Source organism: Aptenodytes forsteri, unplaced genomic scaffold (assembly GCF_000699145.1).
Source record: "Aptenodytes forsteri isolate BGI_AS27 unplaced genomic scaffold, ASM69914v1 Scaffold9, whole genome shotgun sequence".
In the NCBI taxonomy this organism is placed as follows: Eukaryota; Metazoa; Chordata; class Aves; order Sphenisciformes; family Spheniscidae; genus Aptenodytes; species Aptenodytes forsteri.
The window spans coordinates 7,888,937-7,916,502 of NW_008796217.1; the positions used below are offsets into that span (position 1 = coordinate 7,888,937).

Below are 27,566 nucleotides of genomic sequence, written 5' to 3' on the forward strand. Positions count from 1 at the left end.
AATAATGATAAAAGAATATACAAAATAAGTGATGCACAGTGCAGTTGCTCAGCACCTTCCGACCGATGCCCAGCCAGTCCCCGAGCAGCAACCCCCCGGCCAGCTTTACCCCCGTTTATGTACTGAGCATGACATCACATGGTATGGAATGTCCCTGGGGCCAGTTTGGGTCAGCTGTCCTGGCTGTGCCCCCTCCCGGCTTCTTGTGCACCTCCAGCCTTCTCAGTCGGTAGAGCAGGGGAAGCTGAAAAGTCCTTGACTAGTGTAAGCACTACTTAGCAACAACTAAAACATCGGTGTGTTATCAACATTATTCTCATCCTAAATCCAAAACACAGCACTGTACCAGCTACTAGGAAGAAAATTAACTCTATCTCAGCTGAAACCAGGACACCTAGGTATTGAAAGTTTAATGAAATGAGGTGGGTTTTTTTCAGGTTCACTCTGCTGTTGAAGAGATGGATGGTTTAGATGATGTTGAAAATAGTATGCTGTACTACAATCAAGCTGTTATTTTGTATCATCTGCGTCAGTATACTGAAGCTATATCAGTTGGGGAGAAGCTGTACCAGTTTATAGAGCCTTTCGGTATGTAGACAGAAAGAAGAGTTTTGTTCATGCAGTAACTACAGAAAAGATCAGTCTCGCTATCAGACAAGTGATTTGTAAATCTGCCTAATATGGTTCTAAAAAAGTAGATAGGCTTAGGAATGAAGAACGTGTTTTACTTATATCGAGGACAACAATTGGATCTGGGGGGAAAGTACTTCAGAGACATTTAGCAGACAAGTATGAAACTGAAATGGATTTTTGACAACTCTAAAAAGCTAATTAACAAGCTAATTAAATGATTTAAAATCTAGTATTTTGAGTCATCATACAGCTTCATGGGTGGGTGTGTATTTGTCAGGGCACTCACTTTTTTAAAAACCTGCATTAGGTCATATATAATTGTATGTGCTCATATCTGAATATAAAGTCTCCAGCTTTTATGAGGTACGGCACCCTGTGTAGTGGAATTGCCATACTTGTATGAAATAACTTCATAATCCTTGTTGAATTTTAGAGGTGACAAGGCTGAAGGATGTATGTGTGTGTGTCTCAATAAATTAAGTAAACGCTACCGTGTTTCTCCTTCAGCTCCTCCCAGTTTTCAGTGTGCCTATTTCGGACTTACTCTGTGAAGCCAGCCAAGCAGAGATGTGTTTGTACGGAATCCTTTCAAATTCTATGGGATTCTACATATGCATATGGCTCCATCTGTCTATTTAGACACTGGAACTTTGGTGCTGATCTGCTTAGACCAATTCTCAAAATCTATAAATACGAAATACATGTTAAGCTGTCCTTAGTCTATGCTTTTATGCTGATGCCATTTGAATGAATTACCTTTTTTTTTCAGTATATGTACTTATCTGCATTGTGTAGATGTCTGCATTTTTTTTTCTTCTGTACTATATTTTTCTCATAATGTTGCATAGATGCACTTTATAGTCAATTCTTTTTCTTCAGTCGTGTTCGGAAGGATAGGTATTAGAGCTGTAAAATCATTTTTACTTCTTTGCTTTATACAGAAGAGAAGTTTGCCCAGGCTGTGTGCTTCTTGCTTGTAGACTTATACCTGCTAACTTACCAAGCTGAGAAAGCCTTGCATCTGCTTGCTGTTCTGGAAAAAATGATTTCACAGGGCAACAATAACAGCAAGAATGGAAAAAATGAGGTAAGCTTAAAATCATATGAATGCCACTAAGTCTTTAGCAGAAGCATGCTTTAACTCAATTCAAAATTACTCTTTTAAAATACTTTGGAATTATAAAACTATGTTAGATCACCTGTAACTTCAGACAGCAACTTAGACACGTTAGTAACTGAGTTAATTGCATACAGCAGCTGTTTATTTCCCTCTCTTCCACCCTTTTCTCTTACTCACAGGGAGCTAAGAAGTATTTCTTAAGTCAGAGTCTTGCATTGGAAAGACAGTTGTCTTCAGGGTCAAATACACATAATTTTCCTTGTTTGTCTTGGATTATGACCATATGAGACCCTAAGTTTGAAAGGGAAGTTGGTGTCAGAGAGGAATTGCAACTGCGTACTGTAGTATGGGAAATCAAGCATCTTTTTAACATAGTATCTGAAAGTATGAGGCATACTTTCAAATGAAATCTTTTGTATGTGTCTTTTGGAAAAATCAGTAGAATGAGTAGTGGCTTGGAAGTGAAAAGAGGACACTTCTGTCTTTTCCTGTTGATGGAATGTCACACTTAAAATATTTTATCTTTAAGTATTTAGTAATTCTACTGAAGAAAATATTAAAGAGAGACTCTAGAATGTGCGTATCATCTGTCTGGGTAAAAATTCTTAAAATACTCAACTGCAGAGCAACATGGTGTAACACTAATGTTAATGTAGAATTCTGCTCTTTGTAGGCTGGTGTGGTTGTTCTTGGATTTTGATTGTTAAGCTCAAGTTATAGTATTTAGTGGGATGTGTATTTCTTGACTATTAAATACTTATTTTTCTTCTTCATGTGAGTGATAAAAATAGCTTATGAAAGAATCTGTAAACTGAATTTAAAATGTGACTGTTAGTAACACTTTTTTTTTTTTGTTTGATGCTCAGTCAGGTAATAATACAAATAAAGATTCCTCAAATCAAAAAGCTGAAAGTGGAGCTTTAATAGAAGTTGCTAAATCTAAGATACATCAGGTAAGTGTCTGCATATGATTTATACAGGAACATCAGTTCAAGTTTTTCTTAAAACCAAGTGCCATCTACTTCAAATCTATTTCAGCATGAATTGTGATACTCTGTCTCTCCTTGAATTGTAAAACAAAAGAATGAATTTACCTAACGCTTCCTTTTTATGAGATCCATGTACAGGAAAAACTGACCTAACACAAAAAATCCTCAATTTCAATCCCTGCAGTTTATCATAATTTTTTTAAACTGCAGTTAGCTGCACTGAGTTTATATCTGTTAGACCTCCAACAGTCTAAATCAGCTGAGGTTCTATTTCATTGTACTGTTCTGTGGGGAAAATATATGAAGAAACAAAATGCTTCTCTATCAGCATTCACTTATCAGTGTTTTCAGTTTAATAGGTAAATGTCTGGGATTAAGATCTTAGATTATTTTAATTAGTTTGACATTCTAAGTGCTAGTATCTCAGTGTTTGAATATAGAGTAGCTGTTGACCATTGAACAAAATGTGCATCTGCTTACTGTAAATATGAAGCCTATACATTTGTTGAAAGTCTGAATAGAATTTCTTTTTTAGGAAGGCTTTTTGAACAGCTTTTTACTACCTATTTTTAAGATGTATATAAAATATTCTGTAATAAATCTCTAGGTATGGTTCATCTTGCAAACCTGCACAAGTTATTGTCTTTTATTTAACAAATTTAATTTTTTAACAGTATAAGGTGAGAGCCTATATCCAGATGAAGTCACTAAAAGCATGCAAAAGGGAGATCAAGTCTGTTATGAATACAGCTGGGAATGTAAGTATTCTTAAGGCTATTGTTTTTCTAATCTAGACCTGTTCTCTATCTTAAAACTGCATTTGCTAACTTTCTTTACAAAGAAAGGTCTTATTGAGGATGAGTGTCTGAAATAATGCTTTATGTAGTCAGTTGGATTTGTAATCTCTTTTCTGTAAGTGTAATTAATGCAGAATTTTCTTATTTACGCTGTTTTCAGTTGCTCAGAAAAATGCACTTTATTGTTAATGATACCAAAACAGAGTCAGTTTGCTTCATAATTTAAGCAGCGCAGAACAAGTTTTAGTTTACTGTAAATGTAAAGGGAATTACAAACTTCTGATGTCATTGGTAGTTTAAACCAGTTCATAAAAGATTAATACTGGGGTACTCAGTTTTTTTGTTTGTTTTTTTTTTTCTTTTTGTTGGAGTTTTTTGGAGGCTTACCTCTTGCTAGAAAGCAGTTTCTTTTTTTATATAGGAGTTCTCAACTCAGAATTACGTCCACCGTCCCAGATAAATTCTACATTAACTGAGGAGCAGGGAATGGGAGGAGAGCACTTCCCTTTTGTTGCCAGTCTCAACAGCTGCTAGTTTGACAGAAATCCTTCTGGATCGTGAGGTCTCTGTTGGCAGACCAGGAAGATCACAGCCCAGGAGGAAGTTGTTGAACTCCACAGGGAGGGAAGCATGGGGAGGAGTGTACTAGAAGACAGGTTGGAGAAAGATCCTCTTAAACAAAAAAGAGATCCTCTGCGCTTAGCCATTGCCATGACAGAGTTCTCTAGCATAATGTTGGGTTTTAGAGCAGTAACAAAAAGTGTATATAGTTTTGTAGTTTGGAGGAGGTGAGTGTTAATCATGTGTTCAACAAAGAAATGCTACTTCATGAAAGTATTAAGGCCTAAGCCCATGTGCTTTTAAAATGGCAGCAGGGGCAAGCTGTTTGTGGAGTGATTTAACACTAGCAGGAGAAGTCATAAAACGAGATAATTAACTATTGTTTTCTCCTTCACAGTCAGCTCCTTCTCTCTTTCTTAAAAGCAATTTTGAGTATTTGAGGGGCAATTATCGTAAAGCAGTGAAACTTCTAAACAGTGCAAACATTGCTGAACATCCAGGCTTCATGAAAACAGGTAAAATAGAAAATCTTCATCCTGCAAGTACTTAAATGTGTAGTGTAATAAGACTACTCATTGATATTAATTTTAAGCATATTAATGATTACTTAAGGGAGTAGGCCCTGAATGTCATGGATTTATATGCTGTGTATGTTTTCATCTTTCTTATTGTGCTCCTTCACGTAACACTGTTGTGTTTTTCATTGAACGTTCTTCTAGACAATGCAGCAGTTGTCTAAGAAAATGGATTTGTGAAGGTGTAAATGTAATATTTGCAAGGCTTATATTTGGGTCTCTAAATCAAGACATGAAACGAAAGGCAACGTCCTAGATCTAGAAATGAGATTTCAGATTGTACTCAGAGGAGACTATAGCAGTTGTAATGATTATTGTGGGGGAAATGCAAACGTTTCATGAAGTGTTAAGGTTTGACTTCTATTGTATGCCATTTTAAGTTGCTTTTATATCTAGAAAGTGTATATATGTACACATGTACAGAGATATAACAGCACATAAGTATGTAAACTTTTTTTAGATATAGAAGTTATTTATATGCTATAAATATATACACTGTGTATATATACACTCACTGTATACGGTATTATTTAAATATATTTCAGATTTTAGTTGACTGTTTAAAACATCAGTTGAAAAATCCAGAGAGAAAGCTGTGTCTTGTGTCAGTAGCGCATTAGGATTTCAAAAAATACTTGTACTGTAAAGCTACTGAATTTCTTTACTACTTTGTTCAATGCTGGTTTTATGGTAGTACTCTTAATTTCTTGTGCTGTAAGATCTTTTATCTAATAGATATTGCTGCATAGATAACAATTAGATGATAGAAGTTGCAGAGTTGGCCCTGCGAAATACCACAAGACAGTAAATTTTTTCAACTTCTGTATTTACAGATAAGATTCATAGAAAACATTCAAAATAAGTTTTTATTTTTAATAATTAAATTTTAATAGTCTTTCTAGGTTACGATTAAAATAATGCTGGTTGATTTGCTAATGGTCTGTTTCTTGGTTGTTTGGATTTTTAGGGTGGTGGGGGTTTTTTTTTCCTTTTTTCTTTTTTATCAATGGTAACACTGTAGAGCTTCAAGTACCAGCAGATAAGTCAAAAGTTTAATTATCTGTCCTGTATTATTTAGAAAGAACTTCTTACAGTGTTACCTGAACATGATATATTTAGGAAGGAGAGTGCATTTCCTGCTTGTATGGTTAGGTTAACATATTTGGTTTTTTTATAAAACTTAGGCAGGTAACATCATTTGAGAATTTCCTTTTTACAAGAGCCATCTGTTAGAAAACTTGAAGTGCTTGCATGCCAAGTTCTACGAAAACCTCCAAGTGAACTTACTTCAACTTGCAATCTGTCAAACTGGCTTTATACCTGGCTCTCCTAGAATATGGTGCCTAAGAGCTGGAAATCTGTGGCTGCTTATATATAGGTCATTTCAGGTCAACTGCCCAAGAGAACTAGAATGGTATAGAGAAATGCAGGTTATTAAAATGCTTGTGAGGCAGGGACATAACTGTATAATCCATGAACATCTCGCTGAAGAACATGTTTAATAAACTACCATAATATGCTGACCCATGAGAGAGTGGTGGGAGCATTTTATGGGCTCAGTGGCATTTTTCAGTTTACGAAAGTGGTCTTTTGCTGTTCTCTCAGGTGAATGCTTAAGGTGTATGTTCTGGAACAATCTTGGCTGCATCCACTTCGCAATGGGAAAGCACAATTTAGGAATTTTTTACTTCAAAAAAGCCTTGCAAGAAAATGATAATGCGTGTGCACAGCTAGGAACTGGCAGCTCAGATCCAGGTAAGACTTTTAAGAGATGAAAATAGATGGTGGAAGAGGGGTGGGCGAATCAAGAAAATAGAGGATAGAAGCTTTCAGTAATTATCAGCAAAATTCCTGTTCCATCTCTTTGCAGGGGACAGGATAAGGAGGGTGAGAATTTTGATTGTAACTTGATTTCAGAGTATAGTTGCTCTTGCCAGAAATAGATGATGATGAAATATGTTCTTTTTTTGATGTTTTATTTGACATGCCATGGGGTTGGGGCAATTACTTCTCTCTTGTTTATAGTCTTTGACCATCAGTCAGGGAGATAGGACAAAATAAAGTTTTTGTGGCCTATTACGCATCATTAAAGATGTTATTTATAGTCCTGCTGACAGCAGGTAGAATCATCAGGACTTGAAGGATGTGTAGCGTTTTTTTTTGTTTGTTTTTTGTCTTTTTTTTTTTTAACTTGGAAGATGTAGAAAGTGTGAAGTGCAAGACTGTTAAATTAGCATTTGGAAGATGGTGTATTTCTCAAACTCTCTTACTGAACAATTCCCAGACTTGTATGAGAAATGTCCATCTATTGTTTGGTTTTATGGTTAGTTTTATCCATCTACTTCTGTTGTAAGTATACAAAAGACAAGAAAATAAACATTATAATAAGTTTTCTTGCTCTGATTAATAATACTTAAGGTTTTTTTCTCTTCGAAGTAAATGATTTCATGATGAAGTGATAATTTTTTTCACTTGTTTTCTTTAAAATCTATTTACTATCATGCATTTTATTGTTTTTCCTATTCCTCCCCTGGCCCTGTACCTAAGTGCAGTCTTAGGTACTAGTGTGAAGACAGAAAATATTTTTATGCTTGCTAACAGGAAAGTGGTTTTCTTCTGGAATTTATGAGAGTAACAAAGATGTGTATTCTTAAATTTGGGATTTCATATTATTATACAACATTTAGCTTGAGTGACAAAGAACATAAGTGGTTAGCATTTAATGTACTTCATCCTTTATTAAGAATACAATTAATTTTTCTTTGGTATCAGCTTTGATGTGGAAGGAATTTATTTACAGAGGGAGGCTAGTGAATTTCTGCGATGAAGGGGTTTTTTGGTAGCTTTTGGGTGTTTCCCACAGCCTCCCTCCTCCTCCCAGAGTTATGGTTTCTGCTCTCCTGAGCTGCACATCCGATATGATGTAATCCTTCTCTGCAGGTAAAAAATTTTCAGGGAGACCCATGTGTACGCTACTGACTAACAAACGGTATGAGTTGCTCTACAATTGTGGAATTCAGCTCCTGCATATTGGGAGACCCTTAGCTGCCTTTGAATGCCTGATTGAAGCAGTCCAGGTTTATCACTCAAACCCTCGTCTTTGGCTGAGAATAGCAGAATGCTGCATTGCTGCCAATAAAGGGGTAAGTAGATTTGCAAATTCCTTATTTTGATTGTAGTTATGAAATACATGTGATCACAGAAAGGAAGAAATAATACCTTGAGTTGAACTATGCATTTTAAAGGCCTAATGTTGCAACACTTCTGTGTAAGTCCAGATTAATTATTTTTGTGTCTATGTGTGTTTGCGTGTTTAATCTGAAGCTGCACCAGGTGGAGGAATACCACCATAGAAACAGTGTCTGGAGACCCAGTGTTTAATTGACTTTTCTAAGATCAGAAGAATTTGAGTAGACTATTCGAAAGATTGGCATGAGATGAAACAAAAGCAAGTAAGCGTTTGTTAGAGCTGCTCTTCTGTAAAGTTGCAAGTTTTTTGCTGGAGAGACTGGTTAAGCATGATTTTGTTTTGGCAATTTACCATCACACCCCTTTGGCATTCCAACTCATAATCTGAATGGGTAATCCTGAAGTGGTTTGAAGCACATTAGATTTCTCCAAGTCGTCTGATGGTTTACCTTACTTTGTCTTGAAATAATTTTGGAAATAAACGTAGAGATATTATTTGGAAAGAAACTTGTATTATTATCTAATGATGCATCACTTTATAACAGGAAGCAGTATGTTCTTACTGTAGTGAATGCTCTCTACTTAAAATGTAGACACTAACATTAATAGTTTGACTTACTATTTATGGATATTAATATGGGATTAGTTAAACAAATGGCTATATTGACTCTATTCCCCCCCTCTGAATTATCTCTGTTTTCCCTCTCTGGGTGGCCTCTGTGCCTTTATTTACTGCACACTATCCAAATCCTTCCAAATACAAAATATGTAACGTTCCCTTTGGGAATTTCAATGGTACTCATTATTTTGGCATGTCTATTTCAGAAAATTTAAGATAGATATTCACAGCTTTGTAGCTTTATAAGAGAGGTTTGCTTATATCCCCATTTCACAGGCACAGCATTGAAGTTTCAAGAGTGTTGTGTCAAAACGGGACTGACTTTGATTGCGTATGTGCTAGCTGTTGTCAGATAGTTCCGAGTACTTAGTTTTATAAAGCACAGCAAATGCAGGAAGAACAGCTTTCTTCATACTCATTTTGCAGTTTCTGTGTCTATCCTACTGGTTAAAAGTCACACATAGATAAAGAAGACACAGCTGATTGTCTCTAGTGGAAAGCTGGGTATGGGAGACTGGATTAGGATGGGGTTTGTGGCAAAAAACAAAGCTAGGCTTCTGTTTACAAGGACAGTGTTGTTATAAGATAGATTTGCAACATGACAAGTGAGGCCCTAAAATCGATAGTGTGTTTATTTTGACCTTGTAACTCAATTTGCAATAATATTCCTTGATATCTAAGTATGGATCCATATTTATGTTCTGAGCACCATACAGAAAAGTAATTTCACTGAAGTTAACTTCCATCTGCTTTGGTATTTCAGTTCATAAAATAGAGATGGAAGATTATTCCCTTTCTGCACTTTTTTAAAATGCATTTTTCAAAATATATTCTTCATATCCAAATTAGCTGTATGTAGGGTTTTTTTTTCTATTTGACAGTAAGTGCCATTATAATGTCAATATTCTTCACAATAGATTCCGATAAATTTTCTGAAAAGTGATAGATATTTAAAATACAGATCTAGGATAAATTTTTCCTTACAACCGCAACTCTTCATCACTAACTTAACTTACCAACAAAGTTGTTAAGATGGCTCATGGTAAAACAAACAAACCCCAGTAAACATGGTGTAGAGATAATTCTTGGGACTGACAATTGGGGTGCTTTAAGTTCGTTTGACCCCCACAATGTCTGCATACTCAAAAATCCGTTAAACTGGTTAATTTAATGTAACTTTGCATATGTTGTTGTTCAGCTTTATGCTCCCCAGGGAATGGCTTGAGAGCAGCTTTTTCAGAGAGCATTTTGAATGCTGTGTAAGCAGGGAGAGAAGATGGCAAGCATTATACAGTGCCATCTGATTATTATTTGGCTGATCATATGATTTCTTTCTAGATATCCTAGCAGTTCTTTTAAAAATAAGGATAATTTTTTCCTCACAACCGCAACTCTTCATCACTAATCACTATGACAGTAAGTGCCATTATAATGTCAATATTCTTCACAATAGATTCCGATAAATTTTCTGAAAAGTGATAGATATTTAAAATACAGATCTAGGATAAATTTTTCCTTACAACCGCAACTCTTCATCACTAACTTAACTTACCAACAAAGTTGTTAAGATGGCTCATGGTAAAACAAACAAACCCCAGTAAACATGGTGTAGAGATAATTCTTGGGACTGACAATTGGGGTGCTTTAAGTTCGTTTGACCCCCACAATGTCTGCATACTCAAAAATCCGTTAAACTGGTTAATTTAATGTAACTTTGCATATGTTGTTGTTCAGCTTTATGCTCCCCAGGGAATGGCTTGAGAGCAGCTTTTTCAGAGAGCGTTTTGAATGCTGTGTAAGCAGGGAGAGAAGATGGCAAGCATTACAGTGCCAATTCTGATTATTATTTGGCTGATCATATGATTTCTTTCTAGATATCCTAGCAGTTCTTTTAATACTACTTGGTTCATTGTTCTCTTGCTTTCAAAACAGAGGAGAAACTAGGTCAGTAGGCTATCAGACAAGCTGTCACAACTAATCTGTGGTTACGCTGTGTGCAGTAAAATCCCTCTGCAACACAAAGACAATAGAAGGTGCCTGGTCCTTCATGGTACTTACGATTTAAAACTGTACCCACATAAACTATTAATTCTTACATTTTAGCAGCGTTCAAAGTTGTCTTCCAGCTTTCACTTATTTTGTCAAGCTCTCATTCAACAGACTTGATATTTTAGTCCTTTTTTTTTTTTCTCCTTTTAGACATCAGAACAAGAGACTAAAGGTCTTCCCAGCAAAAAGGGAATTGTGCAATCTATAGTAGGTCAAGGCTACCACCGTAAGATAGTCCTAGCATCCCAGTCAATACAGAATGTCGTTTATAAGTAAGTATGTTTTCCATGGGCTCTTTATTTTGTTATCATAGCTTTGTTAAGGATGGGTATCTGTTTATCAGGAGTTTTTAAAACTGTCATGGAATAACTGTTCACTTTGGAATTATTAATGTAGTGAAGAAAGAGGCATGCTAAAATGCTTGAGGAGTCTTACTTAAACATCATTTGGATGCCTCTTCTATGATGGCCAGCAGAGGGCTTAACTGTGTATTCATTGTAACTAAGAAGGCCATTAAAGATTCAAATTGATTTATCTGAAATTTTTATTTCCAGTTAGCGAAATCCGTCCTCTTTTTCTCACTTAAAAATATGTATTTTCAGTAATCTACTTCAGAAAAGTGCAGGAAGAATCTAGTTGCTCTGTCGTAAAACTTCAGGGAGTGAAGTCAAGAAAAACAAGAGAACTTCATGTAATTATGTAGTTGAATTTGCCCGCTATTTGGGCATCGTGGTGTACTTTCCATATATAAGACTAGAAAGATACACACGTCTTCATAAATTGTGTTATATTAAAACATGATTTAACTTTTTTAGGATAAAGTTTTCTCTGCATTCAGATTTTTCTGGAGCTCTGCTTTTATTTTTTAATTTAGTAGGATTGCTACTCACTGGCTAACTTCTGTGTCTCTTTAAGTGATGGGCAGTCCTCAGCAATACCTGTAGCCAGTATGGAATTTGCAGCGATTTGTCTAAGAAATGCTTTGCTGCTGCTGCCAGAAGATCAGCAGGAGCCAAAGCAGGAAAATGGATCTAAAACTACTAATCAGCTGGGGGGAAATACAGAAAACAGTGAAAGTAGTGAAGCATGCAGGTAAACGGAATTGCATATAAACCTTTCTTTTTGTCCAAAGTAACTCTGGGCTGACAGTCTGTGTCTGCTACCTATCCTGGTTGGCCAGCAGAAAAAATACCGTATTTGTAAATTCTCTTAGCAGTGTTGGGATATCAAAGGAAATTGTTTAGCTGCTCATTGTTTTAATTGCTGGTATGCTAATTTAAGAATAAAGTACCGAGTTGATTCCTAACAACTTTAATAAATTAGGCAGTGAAATTCTTTTATTTACTGGCCATCTTTTTTTCTGTGCTGCAAATGTTACGTTTTCCCACACCCTCCCACAGTGCATATCGGTATTTCTCTAATTGTAAATGAAGTTTCACATGTTACAGTGATTTTTGTGTGTGTGTACACGTGTCCTGTGTACTTGATTCAATATATAAATGTCTAGCAACTCAGTTGTAAACACTTCCCCATGATCAGATTTGACATTCATCAGGCCCTAGTATGCTTTGTTGTGTTTGTTTTAGACTAGAAATGGGAAACTAGATTTAGAAGATAAGTAGGAAAGGAGCGTGGAGCTATTGCTTAATAAATTGCATTTTACAAAAAAGAGTTTAAGAAAAATCTTTTTTTTTTCCTCCTTAAAACTTCAGAAAAAGTAACTTGTAGGCAACATATGTCAAATAGCAAGAAGGTGTTTTAATTTTTTGCGTTGATCCTGATGCATTCCGAACTTCCTTTTGAAGAATAACTCTGTTGGCCATAGCCTGCACTTCCATTAATGACCGTTTTGAGAAGGGAAGAGTTACAATAACTAATTTGGAAAAAGTGGCTATGTCAGAACTTGAACTACTTAGAGAGTAATGAAAAAACGCAATGTTTTTGTCAGACCCAAGTACAGATAAATTTTAAGAAGATAAGATCCGTTTGTCACATGGCAGGATTTACTGCACACGTGCTGTGCTGCATAGGCACAAGGTACATCTCCGTATATTCTGAGGTTGCCTGGGGATACACTAGGGCTGGGAGTCAGTGGCTGCTACTGCTACAACAATATTTGAAGGCTGTTCTCTGTGACCCTTTTTTCCTAATGACAACCCTTCCTGTGAAGTGACCAAATGATTTATAAACTTCAGCGGGGAGGGAGGTGTGGTTTGTTTTTTTTTTTTTGCTTACTGAGGTTGTGAATTAACTTCCCCTGGCAAGTTGTATGCAGCCCATTGAGCTGAAGCTCCTCTGGTTTAAGTGAGACTTCAATTTTAAGCTTATGGGGCCCACTGAGTGGCAATGATGAAAACAAAACGGTGGCCTATACGCAGGCGAGACCTCCTTTTTTGTTTTGGTTTTTTTGTGGGCTTTTTTTTGGGTTTTGTAGGAGTGAGGAAAAGAAAATACGCCCTGTGCAGGAAGACCCTTTACTACCTTCTGCTTTCGAAACCAGATGCTTCTTCAGCTTAAAAAAACCCAAAACCTAAAAAGACTCCCTCATATCTCCCAGTGGTCATTGCCAATTTCAAAATATCCAGCAACAAAGCAGGCTATTCTTGAATTTGTGTGTCATATTCTGAAAGGTTCTCCAAGGATTTGTTACTTCTGACAAGAGACCCTCTGCAAGAGAACAGTAAAAGACAGGCATTTGAAGAAAATCACACTAATTGAACAGGATGGTTTTGAAGCAAATCCCACTAATTGAGCAGGCTGACTCTGAGACAGATTCTTCTGTTATTCACAAGAAAACAGTGAATACTTTCAGTGGTTAAGGGCATTTTTTTAATCTAATTTTTGGCAAAGGCATGAGGTATATACACTACAACAGTGTTGAGTACAGGTTTTCCTTGGAATCTGTTGCTATCTGTTTCGAAGGTCTAAGTTGGAGTTATGTTACCTGTTCGTAATAAACAGATATGAAACCACACCAATGAAAAAGTTCTGGTTAGGTGGACACACTCAGTTTCAATTCTGATTTTTTTGATCTATTGTTTCTAAACCTTAGTGTCTCTCTCTGCCAAGGTGCAGCTGTTAACCTCCTCCTGGAATGAGAATTGAAGAGAAGGTTGTCTTTAAACTTATTGGAGAGCAAAGTTGCATAGTTTTTGAATAGAGTGAATACTTTGCTCCCCCAAAAAAGCCAAGCATAACTTTCAGAAAGTGTTTTTTTTATTTTTTTTTTAAAGACATTTTGAAATAATAATAAAAATAAAGGGCAGCTAGAAGTCTAAAGGAAGCTGTAGCACTTTGTGGATTATCTTTCTAGAATATTTATTAAATTAGTTTTTTAAGTTGTCTAGGGAGAGAACTAGTTTACTGCTTTTCTTACAGGCTAAAAGAAGAGAGGCTACAAATGCAGCGAGTTCTGCATCTCTCCAGTTTAAAGTTCTTGTCCTCCACCAAACTTCAAAAATAGCTTGAGGCTGTGGAGAATGGCGTGGGTTGTTTGGTCTGTCAGTCAAACCCTTCCCAGAAAATGTCCCCCTTCTTCCTTCTCAAAAAGAACGGTTAGGATAAGAGCATGTGCCTCAATTTCTGCATAGCTTCATTTCCCTGTTTTTTAGGCTATAGAACTTTTGCTGACCTTTTAAATGGAGTGAATAAATATCAATGCTTATTACACTGAGAATTTTTAATTAATTATTTATAGTCACTCCCTATGATTAATAAACTGTTTTTATTCTAGCAATAAAAGTCATGAAGGGGATAAATTCATTGCAGCTCCACCTTCTTCGCCTTTGAAGAAACAGGAATTAGAAAATTTAAGGCAAGTAAATAATGTAAAATATTCACCACTAAATGAGCCCCCTCTTAAACTGTGCTATGATTCTGGAGTCATTGCTAGCTTATTTTTTCAGGCACTTGCAACATTGAATTGTAGCTGTTAATCTAAGGATGCCTTTTTTCAAATGCCTGTGCTTCCTTTCTTCTGGGCTTTGAGTCTGAACAAGTAGAAATCATCCAGAATTTCAATTCAGGAGGTAGATCAGTTTGTGTTGGATCCCACTATTATAGGCTTGGCATTATATATTGGGCAAAACGAAAAAGATCAAGTCCCATAAACGACAAAGCTAAAAGCCTGACTATGCTTATTGTGATTGGTGGAAGGGGTGGAAATTACTGTATGATACCTTTTCCCTTTAAGGCCTTGGTAAGGCTAGTTTGGAATTCAGCCCCCACAACATCATATGTTTGTTGGATGGAGAAAAAGAAGAAAGTGGTAAAAGCAGCTATGCTGCTTTCAGATAAGAACGGTGCTCCTTTCAGCAGGAGTAAATCCATAGTTTGCATCAAATAGAAAGCAAAATTGCCTCTTTCCAGGCATTTGACTTCTTCACCATGGAAGAACATAGGTAAAATTTGACTGTAGACTTTTTCGTGTTCTCAAAGATCCTTAAACTACTTGTTCAGCAGTCTGAGTGCTCTCCAGAGTAACTCCCATGTGTCTAAATAAGTATCATGTTATCTGGAACCTCTTTACTTTTCCCCAACAAGATTATTATTTGCTGGCAATGTTAATTATTTCAGGTGGCTGCTAGCCTGTTGAAAATCTCTCTCGCTATAAAGCTTGCACCTGTTTAGAAAAAAGAAATCTGTTTTAAGTTTCCATTATGGACAAAGCATACAGTAGTTTCCCACTTAAACTCTTGGGTAAACACTCTGTTCCACCCTAACCCCAGGTAACCTGTGTTTTTTATAATGACCAGCTTAACCTTTACTTTGTTCCACTACGTGTAGCGTATCTACTTGTATTCGTTTAAAAGCAATTTAGCAGGAATCTGTGAGGAGACATTACTGAGACCTTGATTATTTATTCTGAAGTGGTACAAGAGTATGCTACTCAAAATAGAAAGCACTGGATTAAAAACAGTGATGTGGGTTGGTTATGTTGTTTTGTTTTGGGTTTTTTTTCCCCTCCTGTCTGAAAATGTGGTTGCCACATGTCAAAATTACATGGTGTCACATTGTGATTTTTTTTTTAAATTTTTTTTTTAATACATAGTCTTGTCTTTTACAATCGGCTCTTGTTATCTACTGATGAAATCTGACAACATGTTAGGAAAAACTTACCAGTTTAGCAAGAATTACACTGCTTCTGGTAAAGAACATCATATAAGGAAAGGAAAAGCATTGATTTATTTTTTTGCAGTACTTGCTTTGGTGGTTAAATCCAGAGGACTAGACATCCCTAGAGAGTGATTTTGCTAGAACAATTTCTAGGTTTCTGCAGATAGTTGTGAAAAGCAAAATGCGTTGTACTCAAATGTTAGTATATTCCTGTAGTCTTACTAAGGAGCTAAGTGAGAAAATTAAAATACTTGTCTAGTCAGGGAAAATTAAGAAAAAATTCTGAATGTTGGCAAGGATTATCCTGAGGAATAGGTGTCTATTCAATTCAGTTTTTCCCTGTTAAGTCACAAACTTCTATTGCTTCTAGAACTGAAATGGGCAACTTAAATGCTTTTTTTGCATGATTTTGTCCAGTTGCACATCCTAATAAGAGTTTAAAATGACTGACTGAGTTTGCCCCTAAATAGTTCTTAAAAATTAAAAATACCGTCTAGAAAAGGCTTATGTGTCACATGTATTGTTTGGTACTTGTGCACAAATTAGTTGAACAGACTATTCTCATAATAAGCAGTAATTCAGTTGCAAGGTTTTAAAAGCAGAGCAGAAGTCTGAGGACACCAAACGTTGCTAAGAATTTATGCATAGGAAGTAGAAACTCCAGATTTTTCTTCTGAGTTTCTTCTAAGCAATTCTGTTCCTTGCTTCTCATCCTCCAAGAAGCCAATTCCTCTGCGCTCAGCCTGTGGTATGTTTCACCATGCCAGAACAACTCAACACTGTTAGGATACATCAAGAGTAAAGGAGTTCTGGTAAACCACAGTGCTATGTTTGGCAAATTTTGTGGATTTTATCGTAAAAGTTGAGATGGATAGCACCAGACCTTGTTGTAGCCTTTTTCTCCCTAGATTGAACAACCCTGTTAATTTTCCCCTTCAAAGCAGCTAGAGATAAAGGAATAGTTTGATCAGCCACTTTGTCCTGAATAGATTTGAACTTCAAGCCCTTGCTATAAGGCATGTGATCCAATTTTACCATTTTTTCTTTCTTTTGACTCTTCCATTGGCCCTCTCCAGTCCATCGTTATGCTTTATTTTATTTATGTATTTTTGAAGTGTGCATATCCTAGTATTTGCAGGAGCATCACTGACATTGCTAATAATTTCACAGGTAATACTGTAAGGACCACCATTGCCCACCAATATACCTTGTCTCTTTTCCACACCCACCTAGTATTGCCTCATTTGTCCACTTAAAGATTGCGGTGGTCTGTTTGGCCCTGTCACGATACTGCAAGCTTACAGTGATTATCACCCGTAGCTGTTTCACTCTCTTCTTCCTCACTGTCAGCCACTGTGTTGTTCTCCCCATCTCCCCTTTGCTGGTGCTGAATGTCCCCATTGAGTAAGCACAGTCTGCATTCTGTATTTCTTAATATTTTGGATTGTTTTGTCTGCGTTGCCACATGAAAAGTAGATAGCTTATATCCACTTTTGTGCTTAGTTAGCTATTTTAAATTACTTCAGATTAGTGATGTTCTCTAAATGGTTTAGAAGTGCCATTTTTGGTGCCTTGATAGTAAGTTTTGAACAACTGGATTTGCTCTGGCTCGCCCTTTGCCTGAGAAATAAGCCAAGTCAGATGCGGAGTTTGGGTTCTGTAAACTTGCAGTCAGTGTGGGCTGACAAATCTTATTGCCCAGACCTACACAGGAGGCTGTTTGACATAATCTGGCAGTTTAAAAAAACATTTTTCTTTTTCCTATTGCAAAGGCAGTATTATTTAGGGTATGCAGAGGCTCAGTGATGCTGGAAGTCTGCTGTGCTCAAAGGCGACCCGTGGAGTTTTGTCAGAATCCTGACCGGGGTGAAAAACTAGTTTGTCTTTTCCCTTGTGGTGCAATTCTTCTGCTCCGGTTAGCTGTCAGCTCTCTTGAGCGTTTGGTTTAGCCGGCTCAACAATGGATCCAAGTGCTGAAGAACAGTACTGCAGGGAAGAAAATCTGAATATTTTCCTCTTCTTTAAATAGCTGTTGCTGAAGAATCTTGCCAGCTCTTACAAGTCTTAAAGAGTGATGAGTCCTTAGAACAGAGGAGTAGGTTTCAGTTTTGCTGGACTTACCTATTGTGTGATTGGAGTGCGTCTTGTGTTTAAATTTACACTTTCAGAAATAAAAATAGGCTTTAAAAAAAGTTGTGGGAAATAGAAGACACATTGACGTAAAGGGCAGTAGCAACCAACTCTGCAGGCCTTGACTTCTGCCTAAGGGTATTTAGCTGGTGACGCTTAGCATCTCTGCGGGTTTAAAAGCTGCGCTTCCTTGAGGCAGGGACAAGAAGAGGCTAGTTAGAAGCAGGCTGTTATTACAGAGGTTCCCCCCCTCCCCGTTCCCTTCCCCTCCCCAGTCACAACCTTTCAGAAATATTTTAGGTTTGGGACTTGAGCTGGGGAAGCTTTCCTCTCCCTTTCTCAAGCTTTTGTACGTGTTCAGATTTGATGTGACATCTGAGCACGGTGGAGAGGAAGTGGGGGGTAGGGAGAAACACTGGAGAAGTTTCTTATCCTGCTTGTGCATAATTAAGGAGCATGCCTCCTGGGAAAGGGGAATAAAGGCACCCCAGGTCCTGCCACGAATTACATGACTTATTGCTGGACCAAAAGTGGGCTTGACAGTTGCCAGAAGGTTGATGCGGTAATAGCCCACCTACTGGCGGGAGAGTCGAAGGCTCTCCTCCCATCACTCCCGATGTGAGAGCCCACTAAGAGGATCCACTCTTCCTCCCTGGGGAAGGACAGGGTCCATGCTCACAGCAAGGTGTCGCGGGCAGAAGCTTGTGCCCGGAGGACAAGGCAGCCTGCACTGAATAATGTCTTACGAAGTGGAAAATATCCCCGAGTGCTGTGTTTGGGGAGGGGGGGAAGTGTGAAGCTTGGCCTAATGATGGCATCCTGACGTGGGGTTATTGTTTGAAGATGGAAAATGCGAGTAGTTCAGATTTCATTACAGGAACTGTCAGAGATTTTGTGGTTTTGGAAAGATAGACTGTGACAGCAACAAAATGCCACATATCAATCAGAGTCTTGGCAGTGGATTACAGCTCTCAATTGAACACAAAACTGGAAATGCCAAATTCTCCAGCATTTATTGTCTCCCTGTGTGCAAACATTGTACAGTGTAAGAGTGAAATATGTTACAACTTAATTGATTGCTACTATGTGTTTGTAGATTGTATGTTGTAGAAATCTACAAATCTGCTACCCTTTGCTGCAGGAGAAGGGGAGGGCAGGGAAGTACAAATGAGAGTGCAAGGCAAAAAGAATAAAAAGCGGGTGACAAAGGGAGACTGTCCATGACAAAAATGACGCATGTGGTGAGGTCCATCTTTTTTTAATCTGTTATTTATGGTCAAAATTGCAAAATCTTAGTGAGCACACCATGGTGGTCCTTGGTTTATACTGGTAGAACACAATGTATATATCTCCTAATTCAGAGGATGCGATTGAGGCCACAGATAACAAAACACTAGCTCCTTTACTTCATAGTTTGATGCAAAGACATTATTGAAAATTTATGATTTATTTCTTTAGCACTTAACAAGAAGGAAATTTAACAGCTGCATTTGGAATCACAGAATTCTCCATTTTAACATATTGGCTTTCCCCCCCCTCCCTTTTTTCTTTTTTTTTCTTTCCCTTTTTTTTTTTTTTTTCCCTCCAGGTGCTCAATACTTGCGTGTAGTGCTTACGTGGCTCTGGCTTTGGGTGATAACCTTATGGCATTGAATCACGCAGATAAACTTCTTCAGCAACCAAAGCTGTCAGGGTCTCTTAAGTAAGTCTGATGTGATCATTTCTTCTTTCTCAGCCCTGCTTTTTGCTGGAGAGTTCTGAGTTGAAGCTTCCAATGTCTGTAGCTGCTTGCCAATTCTGTATCTGATGCAAAGAATTGCTTGGCCCGCTCCTGTTCTTGTTGAAGCCCTGACTAAATGTTCATTGACACGCAGGAACGTGAGTCCCCTCGTTTGTATATGAATTCCATGTAATTCGGAATCAATCGCTGCTTTTGTTGCTATTTGAATCTCCAGCTATGGGTCCCATGCAGTGGCAGGACCGTCAGGTCTCTGTCCTGATTCACTATGGGGCTGCACGTGCTTGTGTTGGCACAGCACAAGGGGCAGGAATGAGCAGCTGGGGGTAGACAACATCAGCCCAAGCCAGCATGCTGCTGAAAGCTCACTTATGAAACTACAGCCTCGGAGGGGAAGGTTTGCTCAGTCAGTAGAGTACCAGATCTTGGGTGTGCAGGACTGTCACTTCACCTGCTACTGTTGCTTATATAGGTTCCATTCTTCAGTTTCTCTTTTTCAGTTCTCATTTGGCACTATTTTTTGGAAAGATATTCAAAGCTCATTCTGTTTCTACCCACTAGGTCTCATACATGTGTGCAAATTCAAAAAAGGCAGCTTTAGCCCTGTCCTTCTGACCTTGTTTGTGCGTTTAATTCCTATGTCATACACAGGATAAAATATAGCAGAGGTTTTTATGGTAGTAATGATATTTTTAAAAACTGGTAATGTACTTGTGGAAAGCAAGCTAACTTGTGCTTATTTTTATATGCTGGCAGCATACTCTAAAATGGCTCCCATGCTTCAAACTACTGCAGAAGCTTATCTTTTTGCACAGTCATTGTATAAGCAAGATATTAGAGGAGTTTGCAAGGTAACACATAATGGTAACACTGCCTTCACAAAATTATGTGGTGCAAGAAACACTAGATAACAGGTTTTTGCAAAGACAGAGCACCGTGTATCTCGGTCTCAGGAAACTAGGCTTTTGTGCAGATTGGGAATATTGAAGTGTTCTTGTTTTCTTAAGTGAAACAAATTGCATGTAGAAAGTTACATTTGCTGTATCGGATCTAAGTTGCAGAAGTTATTTTGGATGATTGATATTTTACCTTATGTTTTGTAATTCATTACAACCAACTATACAGTCAGTTTGAAGTGTGCTGTATACAGCTGCATAGAACAAGCGTGAACTTTTTTGCTCAACTTTTGTTTCAAATTAAATATTTGCAAGCTAACTATGCTCTCGATCGAGAGGATTCCTTCTGTTCCAAAGCTGAAAAGGAAAGCTGCTGATCAGCTGAGCTGAACTACAAATGTCAAACATCAGACTTGCTTAATTCTTTTGCAAAACCTGCAGTTGGAAAGGTGTTTGTGCCCCATGGACAAGCCTGTAGAGTTGCTGTCCTTAGAAATGCAGCTATCTTACAGAATTAGCTTGATTTTTTTATTGAATGTAAAGTCACTCAACGCCTCAAATTATAGATGTATCCATATCCTGGGGTGTTGTTGTAAGGATTCCTTTTTTAATTCTCTGAGATAAAGCCATACCAAGGTACTGTCTTTCTGGAATGGCAATTCCTGTGCATGAATAAATTGTCATTACTCAGGTGCAGATTTTTTTCACAATATTAGTGCCTAAAAGCAGTAAATGGCAGAACTGGGTATTATGACAATACTTTATAAGCAATCTAATTTCCATGCAAGTGTTTCAAGTATTAATTTTCATGTGCTCGCGTTAAAAACTGCATTCAGTTTGTTTTACATAACAAATTGTGGGGGTTGTTATGCTGACATTTGTACCTAACCCTTTGCTGTTGTAGGTTTCTTGGGCATTTGTATGCAGCAGAAGCTCTCATCTCGCTAGACAGAATATCTGATGCCATCACTCACTTGAACCCCGAGAATGTCACTGATGTTTCCCTCGGGATCTCTTCAAATGAGCAGGATCAAGGTTAACAAATCCACACTTCATTAGAACGGGTTATGCTTTCAGCTGCCTTCCTGCTGTAACTTTCTATATACAAATATAATGATGATTAAGACATCTTGTTTTAAGACCGTAGGTTGTTTGGGGGTTTTTTGTTTGTGCTTTTGTTGTTGTGGTTTTGTTTTCCTGGCTTTAGTTCCTACTTTGTGTTTGGTTTGTCTTTTGCATGTTTGTCATTCCTTTGAAGTGGTTAATTCTGTAACATAAATAGAACTGTACATTGTAGCATTCTGGCTTGTTTGAAGGTAACCTTTGAATGCTGCTTTTGTTAAATGTGTAATTATGGTTAAGTTTGGGCTTCATACCTTCTCTTCCAGCTTTTTAGTCTCTAAACCAGGCTTTGGAGTACCAGTGAAGTCTACTTACCGCATTTAGTGAGCGATAAGAGTGGGGAGAACTTAGTTAATCTATATCTCAATCATCTTGCACTGCTTCCAGTTGGGAGTGTGTATTCTGTAACAGAAAAATACTTCAGAGCCCATCTGTATAGTTAACTCTACAGCAGCTCTGATTTCAGTGACGTGTCTGCAGTTTAAACTTCACTGTACTCGTCTGCAAATCTAAAAGCAAAACATTAAAGATAGGAAGTCTTAAGTGGCGTAAACTCTTGAGCAAGCTGATATATTTCCCCTCTTTAATGTCAGACCATGAAGAAAGAAGCAAATTTGTATCTTTTAAAGCTTATTTCAAAATAATACAAAAAGCTCATGGAACATGATGGGTTTTGTGGTTTTGTTTTTTTTTTCTTTGTAGGGTCTGACAAAGGAGAGAATGAGGCGATGGAATCTTGTAAGTACCAGCCACCATATTCAGCAGCGTACAGGAACTTACTTGGCCATTTTGGAATAAAAGTGTAAGAACAAAAAAATTTTTTTTTTTAATTGCAGCTGGCAAGCAGACCCCACAGTGTTATCCTAGTTCGGTCACATCTGCACGAACAATGATGTTGTTTAACCTTGGAAGTGCTTACTGCTTAAGGAGTGAATATGACAAAGCTCGAAAGTGTCTTCATCAGGTATGGAAAACAATCTCAAGACAGCTTTAGGGACAAATGGTATTCCTTCAAAGTGCCTTTTAGATCATGGCAAATCCTGGTGATTTCATAGCACAGGCTTATTTGTAGACTTTGCTGAGATGGCGGCTCTCTTCTGTCTTTATGAACCAACCTATATTAGTAACATAAAATAAAGGAATTCCAAATTTCTTACTTGTGTAAATAGTTCAGTACCACTATGTGAAGCATGTTTGGGTTGGGGGGTGTGTGTGTGTGTGTGTGTGTGTCCCCAGTCGTATCAAAACAGTGGAATATGACTAGGAAGCCATTTCACTTTTTCTAATTTTTTTTAAAATGGTCCAATAGCAATTGTTATCTTTCAGAGGAGAAAGTTCTCGAGGGCCTTGAGTTTACTTCTTTCTAATCAGTTAATAACTCACCATCTAAGCTATTAACTTTAGGGCTGTGAGAACAAACTACAATTCTGCTGGAGGTATGTTTCTTGCCTGCCTCTTGCTCCAAGAATTCTCAAGTACTGCTTTTGAAACTCTGTCTTCACTTGGCCTGTGTCATTTGGTCCTTCTTATGGCTGGGACCGATCTCTTTCAATGATGATGTATTTGTCTCTTTTTGCAGCCATTCCTGTCTGTCAGGAAGACTAATCAAATGCATTGTCAAGCTGCAAACCGAAACAGCAGTCTTCCAAATACTTACTTCATAGTAGTTGTATAGATGAACAGGTTCAACTTCTGTGAAGTTCTTCTCAACTGCTTAAGGCAGTTGTCTTGCACTTTTTCCTCCTGAGGCCTCTTAGGATTGGGCAGGTGTCTGGGCTTGGGCTCTGTAGCACACGTGTAAAGCCCAAAGGAGCGTAAGGCCATCTGTGGATGTGAAGTATAGTAGGTCTCTGCATCTACAATAAACCCAGTGCTTTTGGGAAGCCCCACACATTAATTATTTTGTATGCACACATTAATTATTCTCTGTGTGTGCAGTTACATTGTATGAGGGGAAGCAACGGAGAGCACATATCCTTCACTGAAACGAGATGCGTGGCTCCCATGGCTAGTTGGGCCCCACTGGGCAACAGAATAAAAAAGTATTACAAAGTGTTTAACTTACGAGTGAGATTCTAGGTTCTGAAATGCTGGGGCATTTGAGGTAATTGCTGAAAACTGCTTGTTAAGGTAGCTTTAAAATTGGATAATTACCAGTTATCCATTCTGAAGAGCACCTGAGAAAGACTTCCTAAAACAACAAAACTTATGTGGCAGTTCAGAGTTCCTGAGCCAGAGTGGTACAGCAGGTCAGGGCCAGGGTGCTTACAGAGACTAACCTTTGCGTGAAGGGAGAAAGCAGGGATTGATGAACGGGATATTTCCAGAACTTGGCTGGGGCGGGGGTTTTTGGGGCAGGTTTGGGGTTTTTTTTTTTTTTTAAGGACTAAGGGAAGTGATTTGCTTTGTCTTTCAGTCTTCGTAATTCTCATGTTCCCTACTTCCTACCATGCCATAAGGAGAGTTCCGATTCCGGATTATGGGGTGCAGATTATAGAGGGATGAGAAGGATCCTCTGTTATTAGTGGTCAAACTGTGTCCCCAGTACGAGCTCCTGGTGAGATCAGGTCTGTCAGGAGCTGCTCACTCCCCCTCTGTCAGAAGACCCCATGTTGCTACTGGATGTTGAATCTTGAACTGGCAGATGTGAAACACTGTATAGAACAGTTTCTTCACAGTTTAGTGGATGGCCAGATCAGCTTATTTTTATTTAGTTTGTTAACTAAGTGGTTTCTTCTGAGGGAGCATCTCTACCATCTGTTTGTTGTAAAAAGATGCAGACACCAGGTACCACAACCAGGTATCCCTGTAGCAAATCATCTTCTTGCACCCATTTTTGATACAGAATCAGTCCTGTTACCTTGTCATCATTTGTGCGGATGTGTCCTCTCTTTCTCAGGAAATGGATCAATTTACAATTTAATTACACAAATTTATAGAGACAAATGTGTATTTTTCCTGCCCTCTGTACTGGGCACTTATAGAAAAGGTGGACTTACAGGATTCAGTCTTAATGAGATCACGGGAGTCATCCTTGTACTAGGATTATCAAACGTTCACATTTGAAATGTAGTTGAAAATAGTAAGTTTCAGAGGTTGGGACAGAAATTCTTTCTCTCTTGTCATTTTTCTTTCTATTCATGGCTAGGCATTACCATGCAGAACCACTGGTGTGGTACTTAAATACCAGTATGATGATGGTATTCAGTGACCTTGGAAGAAGGAAGGCAAAGGATAAGGAGGAGGGAAACAATATTTTCCTTTCAAAGGCCTGGCAGCCTGCTCTCTCTTTTGTCTTCTCTCCCCCCCCCATCCCCTTACTTTCTCCACCCCTTTCCCACTTAGATTTAAAAGTGCAGAGCGCCCTTCTGTTTGAACTGAAGGGAATGAGAAGCAGAATCTGGCGATACATGGTGACTCTGAGTGTAGAAGCTGGTGAGACAGAAAGCAGGGACCTGTCTGGGACGTCTGGAGGCAGTTCTGCAGAGCTGTGTTGTTCTGGAGGCTCTCAGCTCAGGACGCCTGTCAGGTGGAACACAGGGACCTTCAAGCCAAATTAAGTCAATGGCACGTACCCAGTGTGCTGTAGATCAAGAGTAGGGAGTTGGATCTGGAGCTAATGTAGAAGACAGCTTCATTGACTTCATAGCTGAAAAGTATTTGCATATGGAAAGCTAGTGAATGATCCTTGTTAACTCTGTATTCTGAACTTTGGAGCAGTGGCGGTTACCTTCTTCACCTGACAACTCACCAGGAAAACAGTAGATTGGCCCAAGAATTACAGACTCATATTAACATAAGTACACAGCAGATGGTGCTGCTAATTAGTGTGAAACAATCTTGTGAGGCAGACAATCTTTCAGTCTCTCCTTGCGTGCATAAACCTAATAGAGTGTATTAGTTTGAAAAATCTTATCTTAGTTTATGAATTGTTACTTGTTTTTGTTAGCTAAGATGATGGTGACAGTCTTGTCAAGAGGCACTTTCTTCAAGCTGGATGTTTCTCTTAAGCACTTTCTCTCCCCACTCGTTTCTTTTTCAATAAGGCTGCTTCACTGATCCACCCCAAAGAGATCCCTCCAGAGGCTATTCTGCTGGCTGTATATCTTGAATTACAGAACGGTAAGGAATTGATTCCCCCCCCCCCAACATTAAAATCCCTAATTTAACATTTAAGCTGCAGTGTTGAATGTAACTTGGTATTTTTAACATTTTGGATTTTTCCTTGAAGTTTACAGCTAGCCCTCATAGGCAAAATGTTACAACAAATTCTTAAGTTTTGAAATGTTCTGTCGACCTAGATTTGGGATACAAGGGGAGGAGGGTGGTAGTCATCATTCCTAGTCTTTATAGAGTTGTGCCAGTATTTTCAATGACACCCTTTAGGCCCTGTCTCCATTTTACACTGCTATGGATCCATGTATCCACACCTTCATTTCCATTGTTTATTGCAGTTCTGTTCTTACACACTCCAGGCTTCCTAAACATTCATCTTCCGAGCTGAAATCCTCCATACTCTGCACAGAAAGCAGTGGTCTTGGTTAGGCTCAGTAAAACCCTCGGTGAGGTTTATACTATAAAGAGGGCTTGAAAGGCTTTTAATGAAAAGACAACTGCAATCCAAGTTTCCCAAAGAAGCCGTGTCAAGGGCTATGTAGCAAGTACTGTAACAAAGCTTGTAATAGCGATAGCTCTCTTCCAAAATCCTTCCTTTTGAAGGTTCACTGTGTTTGCATGGGAAAAAGAACTCTACATAATGGGAAACTGGAAAGATTGCACTTGAATTCTGCAGTGTGAGCAGATTGGGGCAGCTGCACCATTGAAGCTGTCATGGTTGCGGACCTGTGCCCCTTGGGGCTTAATATCTGTGTTGTGAAATGTTCAGTGTGCTTGTTCCCCTTCAGTTGTCTTGCATTGCAGGCAGGCAGAGGACTTGAGCGTTTGTATTCAGAATTGAGACTTCTACAAAGCTTTTCTCATAAAGGTGTTTCGAAGTTGGAATTTTGGAAACCTTTCTTTCTGCAACAAAGTAGTACAGAGCAGAAGACAGTAGAAAGTGGGATTTACGTCTCTTACCCCCTTCTAAGTATATAACCAAGAGGAGCTAAAAACATTTTTTGTTCTATAAATGGCAACAAAACGGTGCATCTCTTCTGAAAATAAAACTTTAGTGAAAGAAAAGTATTTGATAAGAGGGAGAAATGTTCTTTTCAGAACTTAGCGGGTTTTCTCCTACAACTTTATAGGTTTAATTTTTAACAGAATAATTTTCCGTTTATATTGGTATTTATTTGATAGGCCATGCATACAGTTGAAAATCAGATTTCTTGTTTTAAAAACATGTTTTATATACACCCTTGACATTTGCATTACTGTCTGTAATGTCACATTGTGAGGGCATTTTGTGTGAGACTTAGGGTCTCACTGTGCAGATGAGTGAGAGAAGAGGTGCCTTTCAGGAATTCAGAAGGTGCTCTGGCATCTTCCAGCTCCAAGATAAAAGTTCAGTGTCTCCAGCTAATAACAGGTAGAAATCAAGCAATGCTGTTGTTTCACATTTACTTTTATCTAATACTTTTAATGTCCATGTCAGCATTTCACTGAATAGGAAGACTGCTAGTGTACATGGTCTGGGCCCAGGGCTGGCTTGTCAGCTCTGTTCCGAGAACAGCGATTCATAAGTCATACAAAGGTGGGTTTTTTTGTTTTTTTGGTTTTTTTTAATTGAAACTTGTCTTGTAGGTAACACGCAGCTGGCACTGCAGATCATCAAGAGAAACCAGCTTCTCCCTTCTGTGAAAACACTCTCTGACATGCGGAAGAAGCCTGTTTTTCAGCCAGTCCATTCAATCCAGCCCATCCAGATGCCAGCTTTCACCACTGTTCAAAGGAAGTGAGGTCGTGCTGCAACCTGCTGCTGCCCTGCCCATGAGGGCTTGGGCTTTTGTATATTTTTTTAACCTAGGACACCTGCATACCCCAATTGCTGGAGTGTGTTCATTTATGTAAATTTTTAATAAAACATGTAAACGA

General features: G+C 38.2%; 1 protein-coding gene across 1 annotated transcript in view; it reads left to right on the forward strand.

The window, feature by feature from the left end:
* The window catches only part of CNOT10 (CCR4-NOT transcription complex subunit 10), a 35,035-nt gene extending 7,469 nt beyond the window's left edge, over positions 1–27,566 (forward strand). The window contains exons 4-19 of the mRNA XM_019474472.1: positions 438–588; positions 1,575–1,720; positions 2,620–2,706; positions 3,417–3,500; positions 4,498–4,615; positions 6,281–6,430; positions 7,616–7,818; positions 10,683–10,804; positions 11,448–11,624; positions 14,266–14,346; positions 19,366–19,479; positions 21,316–21,446; positions 22,236–22,271; positions 22,370–22,497; positions 25,580–25,655; positions 27,276–27,566. Coding sequence (XP_019330017.1) covers positions 438–588; positions 1,575–1,720; positions 2,620–2,706; positions 3,417–3,500; positions 4,498–4,615; positions 6,281–6,430; positions 7,616–7,818; positions 10,683–10,804; positions 11,448–11,624; positions 14,266–14,346; positions 19,366–19,479; positions 21,316–21,446; positions 22,236–22,271; positions 22,370–22,497; positions 25,580–25,655; positions 27,276–27,430 — 1,959 coding nt within the window. The 3' untranslated portion in view covers positions 27,431–27,566. The remainder of the gene's footprint in view (positions 1–437; positions 589–1,574; positions 1,721–2,619; positions 2,707–3,416; positions 3,501–4,497; positions 4,616–6,280; positions 6,431–7,615; positions 7,819–10,682; positions 10,805–11,447; positions 11,625–14,265; positions 14,347–19,365; positions 19,480–21,315; positions 21,447–22,235; positions 22,272–22,369; positions 22,498–25,579; positions 25,656–27,275) is intronic.